At 41.9% G+C, this 10,480-nt stretch overlaps 1 protein-coding gene across 1 annotated transcript in view; it reads right to left on the reverse strand.

Annotated features, from left to right (window-relative positions):
- The window catches only part of LOC143282692 (sialate O-acetylesterase-like), a 28,915-nt gene extending 20,763 nt beyond the window's left edge, over window positions 1-8,152 (reverse strand). Inside the window, exons 1-2 of the mRNA XM_076588370.1 lie at window positions 8,022-8,152; window positions 1,712-2,034 (exon numbers count right to left, since the gene is read on the reverse strand). Of these exons, the coding sequence (XP_076444485.1) occupies window positions 1,712-2,034; window positions 8,022-8,067 (369 nt within the window). The 5' untranslated portion in view covers window positions 8,068-8,152. The remainder of the gene's footprint in view (window positions 1-1,711; window positions 2,035-8,021) is intronic.
- Between the last annotated feature and the right edge of the window lie 2,328 nt (window positions 8,153-10,480).

Raw genomic sequence — 10,480 nt, forward strand, 5'->3', positions numbered from 1 at the left:
GCCGACAGTCCACAGCAGGGAACAATCGATGTTGTCGCTAGAAGGCCGCCCACCAGAGGAGACCCTGCGCTGCTTCTGAGTCACTTCTGTGGTTGTTTGGTACTGCCTGTTCTGATTTAGCGAACTTAGGACACCACCTACCAAGCCCCCTCCTGACGACAATAATGGTTTAGTCGCGGAGCAAGACTGAGTGAGCGTCTTCCCCCAGAGTGGAGACCGCCACCACGTCCCTCCAACGGCAGTCCCCCCATGTATCCACCGACAGTGAAAGACCTTGACAGGACTCATCCCAAGTGCGGAAGTGGAGGGGTACCAAAACTGAGTTCACCATGAGAGCAAAGCATGAAAAGCCAAATCATTTGGGGCTTTTTGACTCACTTGTGTAAACAAAGTGAGTCTATGTTTTAACCCGGTGTTCGGTTGTCTCTCTCTCTCTCTCTCTCTCTCTGTGTGTGTGTGTGTGTGTTTGTGTGTGTGTGTGTGTGTGTGTGTGTGTGTGTGTGTGTGTGTGTGTGTGTGTGTGTGTGTGTCCGTGTGTCTGTGGTAAACTTTAACATTGACATTTTCTCTGCAAATACTTTGTCAGTTGACACCAAATTAGGCATAAAAATAGGAAAAATTCAGTTCTTTCCAGTCATCTTGTTTAAAACAATATTGCACCTCTGGGATGGGCACAAAAAAAAAAAAAAAAAAAAAAAAAAGAAGCCTAATTATATGCAAACTGCATTTACTGTTATATTTATATTTTTTTGTATTCTCTAAGCTTGGCACTTTGATTTGATATTCTGACCCAACAACAAGAGCAGTCATTATTATTTTCTGTTCAAACAGGAATTTCTTTTGCTAAACATGGAAGTTTTATTCATTTTGCAAACGTTTTTGGTGCAGATAGTAAAAAAGGGAAATTACTCTGTAATTAATGCTAGGGGAGTTAATTTGCTTTAAACTGATCTTTCTCATCTTAAACATTACATTTTGAAATTATACTCAATACATAAAAAGGTTGGATTTTTTTAAAAGTGTATCACAAGTGAGTCTTGAAGGCCTTGCCTCTCTTGTTATTATTTATTATTTATTTTTTAATTGATGATAAAGGAGGAGGATGACGATGCCTGCACTCTACGCTTCCTGTCATAATGACATCCCGGCGTCAACCAGGCCCGAGAGATTCAGACACTTGCAGTGTTGGTCAGGAAATTAGAGCAACATGCCCAAAGATGCATTCGTGAAGTGGATAACGACTGTGGCTCCAGTCTTCCTATTTAAGCCCATAGCACAATCAGCTCTGGGTAGGAGCCGGCCGCGGGCCGAAAAACCCACCTCCGCCGGTATTCGAACGTTTTTGGTCCCGCAACATCTCATTTCTCCTAAGCCTCCTTTGCAAAACACTCGAGCAATTTCGCTAAGATAGGTGCATTAATTTAGGACGCTAAAATACTTCCGAAAATGTGTTCGGCGATTTTTGTTACGACTTATCGGAGATGGAAGGTGGTGATGGAGACAGGGACCTTTTAAAACTTTGCCATGTCTGTATTATGATAATAAAACAATTGAACACCGAGCTGTTTTAGCTGGATGGAACTGTTTGTTTTCCAGTACACAACGTTCGGTTTCACAAACACTTGTTCCGGGCGATGAAGGAAATAATGATTTGGATCGACAGGCCAACACACAGCCTAAACACAACAAACAACCACAACAAAGTTTTCACCTTCTTCATCTCAAACTGCATGTTGCTCTGACCCGAGCACAGCCACACGTCTCCGAACAGGACGTCGTGCAGAGTCACGTGACCGCCGTCCCCGGAAGTGACGTCGATGACAAAAGGCCCCGGATCTGTCATGGCGGGCAGCTGGAGTTTCCACTTGCCGCTCTGCACGGCGGCCGTGACGGCGGCTGCGCCGTGACCTCTGACCTGAGCAGTGACGCTGTCGCCCTCCGTGTCGGCGGTGCCGCGGAGAACGGCCCGCGATGGGCCTCGCTGCAGGACCATGTGGTTCGTGTAGTAGGGGGCCAGCTTCACAGAGGCCTGAGCTGGGGAGAAGTGTGGAACAAGCAGGCTGGTTACAGTCACTGCACCCGTCTTCAAGAAAGCTGCTACCGTGGTATGACAGCTAAATGGGGGATGGGGGGGGGGGGGGGGGGGGGGGGAACCTCCGAGGACAGTGGTATCAGGGCTAAAAGGGGATAGCCCTCTGAGGACAGTGGTATTAGGGCTAAAAGGGGATAGCCCTCTGAGGACAGTGGTATTAAGGCTAAAAGGGGATAGCCCTCTGAGGACAGTGGTATCAGGGCTAAAAGAGGATAACGATCCCCAGAAAGTAGTATTATGGCTGAGAGAGAGAGAGAGAGAGAGAGAGAGAGAGAGAGAGAGAATGCGAATGCGAATGCGAATGTTTTATTCATAATAGGCCATAGCCCCTCATGAAGGGGGTGGTGTGAAAACATTGAATCAATCGTACATCACATTTAACACTGAATTCAACAAACAGAATTACAATACGCGTTACTCACTACAGATAGAACGAATCTGAAACGCCTTATACAAATATATTGCAAAACGTTTGACAACATTCTCATTCACAGATGCTAATAGCAGTGCAAGTTTGAAAACAGAAGGTTGTCTGTAAAACTTTTTAGGAATTAATTGTTCTCTGAGATCATCCAAGGCAGAACAGCAAAATACAAAATGAACTTCACTTTCTCGTGCATCATTACATAATGGACACACAAGTTCACTTTCATTATGTGTTCTATAACGAAAACGATGAACAGTTATATCAGATACCCCAAATCTAAATCTTGTCATAATAATTTTTAAGTGCTTATCCATTTTCATTAACATATATGTCGGCATGCAGTGCAGTGAGTTGAAATGTCGATACAAATCAAACCTGTTACTGTCTGAATGTGGGCACCCCACTCTTGCCATCTACAATCAATAAGTCTTTCTCGAAACATATTTAAAAATGCACTTACATTCCCAACGCCTTGGTTGATCCACGCATACCCGAAACCTAATTCGCATAATTTTACTTTTACTTTAGTTGCCCAGTTTACCTTGCCTCTAGCATCTAGGTCATATAACATTTTATATGCTTTCTTTGGTAGTCTTATATCTTCCATTTCAATCAATTTTAACCAATATTTTATACATCTTACTGCTGAGTTTATATATATTGGATACCTACATGTTTCACCATAAACTAAGTCATTTGGCGTTTGTATCGATACATCTAAGAATTTCTTCAGGGCAAATAAGTGGACTTTTTCACAATGTATTGAAGCGTTATCTAAGCCCCATACCTCAGCACCATATTGAACAATCGTTTGTACTTGTGAATCAAAAGTTTGATAAACACTTGGAAAGACTGATTCCCTAAATTTGACAATTTCTGCATTATACATAACATAGCATGCTTTGCTCTGCTCGCTAGATCTTTACAAGTTACTGAGAAGCTTAATCGTGCTGAAAAATATATTCCTAAGTATTTGTATACATTTACAACAGGTAGAATAACTCCATTATAAAACCATCGTTCCCTGGCTCATAAATATCCACCTTTTCTAAACACAATTATATTACTTTTAGTCATATTTACTTTTAACTGAAGTGAGGAAGCAGCCCGATGTAAACTATTTAACTGTGTTTGAAGGCCAATAACCGTTTCAGACAACAAAACAACATCATCTGCTAAAAGTAAAATAAACAACTGTAAGAACTCTGTTGTGAATTGTGCACCATGTCTTCCATTATCGATAACCTCAGATGTCAGCTCATTGATAAACAAAGAAAAAAAGAATGGACTACATACATCGCCTTGTTTCACTCCACTTGTACACTGAATATAATCTGTCATGTTTCCGCCGCTTTGAACCCTAGCCTTCACACTGCCATACATACTCATTACACATCTAAATAATTTACCCCTAATCCCATTTTTTTAACATAATAGGCCACAGAATACTTCTATTTACAGAATCAAAGGCTTTTTCGAAATCGATAAACGCAACATATAATTTACGGTTCAGAGAAAACTGTTTTTGCACAAAGGCCATCAGAGTTAAAAATGTGATCTACCGTAGAGTAATTCCGTTTGAATCCTGCCTGATATTCACCAGTAATATTGTTTTCTGCCACCCATTCCTGTAGTCTGCAGTTTATGACAGTACTATAAACTTTACTAGCTGCATCACTAAGGGATATGCCTCGATAGTTATTCGGATCATTTACGTTACCTTTTTTATAAAGCGGCAGAACGATTGATTCAGTCCATTTTTCAGGATAAATTCCATGATCAAAAAGAGAGTTGAAAAAAACTACGAAGAAATCTAGCACAATATCTGTTTACAACCATATTTTAAAAGTTCACCAATAATACCATCCGGTCCAGCAGCCTTACGATTTTTTATCTTCCTAATAGCAAATAACACTTCCTCCTTAGAAATTGGACGGTTTAAATTACTCTCTTCGTCGTCTTCTTCACTTCCCTCATGCATTATTTTGTCAAAAGTAGTGTCCTTTTGTAAGAAGTGCTTGAAAGTGTTCGAACCAGGTATCAATACTAATATTATTTACCGGTTGCTTTCTTTTCATAGAAATCTTGTGTACAGTATCCCCAAACCGTTTTCTGACTCTTAATCGATACTATCAATTCATTAAGAAGAGCATCATTGAATCGTTTCTTTTTCAGCTTTAGCATATTTTGTATTCACGCCTAGCCCTACAGTAACAATCACGATCTTTGGCATCTAACGTACGTTTGAATTTATTCAATAGTCTACGAACTTGCTTTTTATGAGAACGACACTCTGCATCAAACCAGTCTTGATCTTTATACTGTTTCTTACAATTTACCTGTTTTTTCATGCACATTGCAGCATCTTTCAGACACACATTAAAAGCATCTAATGCATCGTTCACATCAACTTCAATCAGACTAATCGCTAAGGCCATTTTCTCCTCAAATTCTTTAGACAATAAATTTACATGATACACATTGGCGGAGTCATCACACCATACAAACTTTTCAACAACATAATCAGTTTTGCTTTGCTTATCATTTTCATCAGCGTCCAGATAATTCAAACAAAACTTAACAGGCATGTGGTCAGATTCAAACCGCTCACACACAGTCAACTCACAGCAGTCACACAGAAACGAAAATAGGTCACAAGACATCAGAAAATAATCATTAACACTGCATCCACTGTCTGACACGAAAGTGTAGCAGCCTTGACGGTCGCCATAACACATTCCATTAAGAATACACAAATCAAAAGCAGTGCACAAGTTCACCAACTGTTTTCCGTAATTATTCAATGACATATCTTGAGAACATCTACCTGTGCTTACTGGATGGCTTGCGTACTGGAAATCTAAAACATCACAACACCCTTGACAATGATGAGAAACATTTGAAACCCTACTGTTCAGATCACCACACAACAGTATATGAAGATCGCCATAAGCCAACAAACAATCAGTTAAATATTCTTCTAATAACACAATGCCGTTTACACAATCAAAATATGAATAAAACGGAGAACCCTCAGGTGGTACATAACAAAATACATACAATGCATCTTTCCCAATTCCAAACAACGTTTTGTTAATCACAAAGGCGCCAAAATTACAAGCCTTAATTTTTACTTCTTCAACATAAACCATTAAATCATTTTTAATTAAACATACCAGACCCCCAGATCGTCTCCCTTGTGTTGTGAATTTTACTGCGGGGATACACACACTTTCGTATCCGGAAAAAAATATTGGTAAATTCATCGACAAAAGTTTCAGCTAAACATATAAAATCGAAAGAACAGACAAATGAAGTGAAATCTGTATCAGATACTTGGACAATAGTCCATTTACATTCCAATGTAAAAAAGAAAGAAACTTTGCTTTATTATTCAAAGTATTATTGTTTTCATTGCCATCGGAACTGGGATGGCTGGCTGTACACGAATCATTGAACACATCTGTGTCACACCCATGCTCACACACTGACCTGTTTGCACAAGGCAAATCACAACACACACTGCTCTGTGCAGCACTCTCAACGTTCACGCACATGTTTACACTTTCATGTGCAGCATCAGTGTCGGTGACACTGGGCAAAAACACCGGTGTTGAATTAAATTTTACACCCTGATGAAAAACAGAACACGAGGACCGGCCGATTCCCTATCGTATTTCAACTAGCCTGTCACCACCATCTACTGTGTACCTTTTACCCTCAATCAACAAATAGTTAAACACCATGGAAGCTCTCTTCCCATCTTGTCTCGCTTGAGAGAGAGAGAGAGAGAGAGAGAGAGAGAGAGAGAGGTAGTGTGTGTGTGTGTGTGTGTGTGTGTGTGTGTGTGTGTGTGTTAGTGTGTTGTATTTAGAATGATTAAGCGCTTTACAAAATGATTCATTATTATTATTATTATTATTATTATTATCATCAGTAGCAGTAGTAGCACTGTATATCATTATTATGTTTTGTAGGTTTATTTCTGTTGCTCTGCTCACAGTTATGATTAGTCAGATTTTCTTCTTCTTCTTTGTTGTCGTTGTTCCTCTGGAATTTCCTTACATTTTTTGTTCCACAAACACTACTTTAAAGTGACTGTGTCCACACAATAAGATAGAGGATGAATAAAGGAAAATATATCATGTGTAAAATAACGCTGAAAAACAAAAACCGCGCACACCACACACACACACACACACACACACACACACGCACACACACACACACACACACACACACACACACACATATATATATATATATATATATATATATATATATATATTGAGGCGGTTGGATGGCAAACTTTGTCACTTTCCGGCAGCTCCCGCGGCCGCGTTGGCACCAAAACGTAACAGCCTTGCTGTTCCTTTGGATCTGTCAGCGAGGTGGAGAGGGGGGACAAGCTGCATGGGCAACAGCCTGTCTTCCATATTACATTGCCCAGGCTTATATCTGTCCATCCATCCACGCATCGGTTTCTACAGTCACAGACGACGCTGCTTGCTCCAAGCAGACAGCCCAATTAGACATTAGGTCGGATATACTCTATCCATGGTCAGTCATGACCGAAGGAGGCCTACCTACTATACAGATATATATATATATATATAAGAGCAGCAGGATGACTTCAGGCATTTGGACTGCAGCAGGTATATAGGGATGATGGAATCACTATCCTGTAAGATCCTGCTCACGAGGGAGTCTTTGAAAATCACTTGCAATCTCTCAGCCCACCAAACATTCAGTGGACGGTGTCCTGTGGAAAAACGGCATCTTACCTTGACATTGGCTTGTCTATGCTTGAGGGAAAGATAGTGATTGATGTGTACAGCAAGAGTTCTCATGCTTACCTTCCCCCAGCTAGTTGCCATCCTCCTTCAGTGTTCAAGGGCCTCATTACAGGAATGGGGACAAGATAGTGTATTGGGTAAGACAGTTTCTTCTCACCCCAACACGCGGGGTTCGAATCTGCCGTCAGGACTTTTTTTTTTTCTTTTTTCTTTTTTTTATATATATTTTTAAAGTGTGTCACAAGTGAGTCTTGAAGGCCTTACCTCTCTTGTCTTCTTTTGTGTTTTGTTGTTGGGCGGGATATGCAAATACGCTTTTGCAAGAACTTTGCTTTCATTCATCATAACCTGACTGAGCGCGTTGGGTTACGCTGCTGGTCAGGCATCTGCTTGGCAGATGTGGTGTAGCGCATATGGATTTGTCCAAACGCAGTGACGCCTCCTTGTGCTACTGATACTGATACTGATACTCATCATAACCAAAAATTAAGATGGTACTGGTGTCAAGGTGATTTTGGAACGTGTTATTTTGTGCAAGTTTAACTTAGGTTGGTAATGCATTCCATTTGTTTTCAACTTTGTTTTATTCATCTTAGATCTATCTATCTATCTATCTATGATGATGATGCTAATGCTCACTCACTCACTCACTCACTCACTGAGAACAAAAGACATCACAAGAGAGAAAACAGACGGCCCACCCTACCTTGTCCCCACAAAGCCCCGAGCAGAAGCAGAAGGCAGACAGACATTGTTCCTGACCAGACGACAAAAGCTCTTCTGAAGTCAGTGAGAGGACAGAAGGCACCAGCACACGTGACCTCCTCAAATGTCAAGGTCTGTGTTAAAGCACAGGTCTAGATAAGGCAACAGCCGCCCAGACGCTCAGTTCAGAAACAGATAACAGTTTTCGTTCCAGTTTGTTTTTGTTTTTGTTTCTTTTTTCTTTCATAAATATTTCTCCTGTTGTTATCAAAAAACACGGTGGAAATACGAAAGGTGTGCGTCCTTCCCCCACCCCCCTCCCTCCGCCTCCCCCTTCACCCCACCCACACCCACCTTGATAAGAAATCTCAGTGCTGTCAGGACTTGTTTACTCGTATGAACTCGAGGAGGCACCTGCTGTTCCAGTTATCTGGGTTAAACTTGGATTACAATGCAGAATGTCTTGCTCAGGCTACACCTCCCCCACTCTCTCGGCCAAGGGTTTTAGGACAGTCGGCGTTGGGATGGTTCAAGCCTTAGAGAAAGGTTACATCTCCCCCACTCTCTCGGCCAAGGACTTTAGGACAGTCGGCGTTAGGATGGTTCAGCTTCAGAGAAGGGTTACATTCCCCCCACTCTCTCGGCGTTGGGATGGTTCAGCTTCAGAGAAGGGTTACATCCCCCCCACTCTCTCGGTTCAGCTTCAGAGAAGGGTTACATCCCCCCCACTCTCTCGGCGTTGGGATGGTTCAGCTTCAGAGAAGGGTTACATCCCCCCCCACTCTCTCGGTTCAGCTTCAGAGAAGGGTTACATCCCCCCCACTCTCTCGGCGTTGGGATGGTTCAGCTTCAGAGAAAACACATTCAAGGGACGGTACAGCCCCTCCTATCCTTGCGCATCTCCTCTGGAATATCATTGATCCCAGCAGATTTGTTGTTCCCGAGCTTCCTGGTTGACTTCATTTTAATCTCATCGGCCTTCTTCTTCTTCCATTGATGCTCAGCGGTCATAACTTTGACCATTACTAGCATTTTATGCGTGCTGGGTGTTTTCGTGTCTCCATAACCCACCGAACGCTGACATGGGTTACAGGATCTTTAACGTGCGTATTTGATCTTCTGCTTGCGTATACACACGAAGGGGGTTCAGGCACTAGCAGGTCTGTACATAATGTTGACCTGGGAGATCGGAAAAATCTCCACCCTTTATTTTACCCACCAGGTTCCGTGACCGTGATTCGAACCCGGGACCATCAGATTGAAAGTCCAACGCTTTAACCACTGGGCTATTGCGCCCGTGAAGTCATCAGTGAGGATGGGGGGAGCAAGGGAGGCGGATTTTTATGTCTCAGCTGGGACGGGGGGCGAGGGAGAGGGGGAGTTGGAGGGGGGTGGAGGGCGTTCTGGTCTGCTGATGACCTTTTTGAAGAGTTCGGTCTACCTTGCAAGCTTGTCCTCACTTTTTGAAAGAATCGTGCCATTTTTATTTTTACCTTCAGTGGTCCGAAGCCTGTCCGCATGTAGTTCAATGTTGTAAAGCACAGTTTGAAAAAAAAGTGACTCTTGTGTTGGTGCAATTGAAAATGTATGGGGTGCATAACAACGATTACTCCTTTGGCAGATAGCTCGAGGAATCTCTCTCTCTCCCTCTCCCTCTCCCCCCCCCTCTCTCTCCCTCTCTCTGTCTTTAGATAATAATGGCAAAAAGATGTGAGCAACGAGTGTTAGACAGTGTTTGAATTCTTTCGGTTTCGCGTTTGTGGGGACAATCGGGGCTTGAAGATATTGCAGTTTTTTTTAAAAAGTGCTTTAGACAACGAATTATTGATTGCAGGTGGCAAGACTGGCATGACCATATGCGGACCAGTGATATATTTGCACAGTTCAGATTTTTCAAAACATCGCATGTCATTGAACCATACATTGAGTTGGTATTGAACAGATTTATAAAATGTGCATTGACAAAATTTAGATTTGGTGTTTCTGATATTGCTACTCGTTGTTTTAGATACGGGAATTTAAGGGAACCTGTGTTTACTTGTCGTTTATGTCATCTGGGTATGGAAGACGAGCAACATTTTGTGTTCTGTTGCCCTGCCTTGAGTGACCTCAGACAAAAACTAATCCAACCAAAGTATTATAAAGATCCATCTAACTTTAGACGTAATTTGCTCATGTCGTCAATACATGAGGCTACCCTGTTTAACTTGGCCATGTATGAGGCATTGAAGAGATCGAGAAATGTTACGTCGTGAATGTTGAACATTTGTGTTAGCTGTTTTTGGTTGGTTTGTGTTGTAGTTTCATAAGTTTCATAGTGTGTCATGTTAAATCTTATTTGTCCTTCTTTAATGTTACCCCCTTCAGTAAGGGGCTTTGGCCTTTGTCTGAATAAAAAATCGTTATCGTTATCGTTATCTCTCTCTCTCTCTTTAGGGCGAGGGCTGGATGTAAAAAAGC

Source organism: Babylonia areolata, chromosome 6 (genome assembly GCF_041734735.1).
Source record: "Babylonia areolata isolate BAREFJ2019XMU chromosome 6, ASM4173473v1, whole genome shotgun sequence".
In the NCBI taxonomy this organism is placed as follows: Eukaryota; Metazoa; Mollusca; class Gastropoda; order Neogastropoda; family Buccinidae; genus Babylonia; species Babylonia areolata.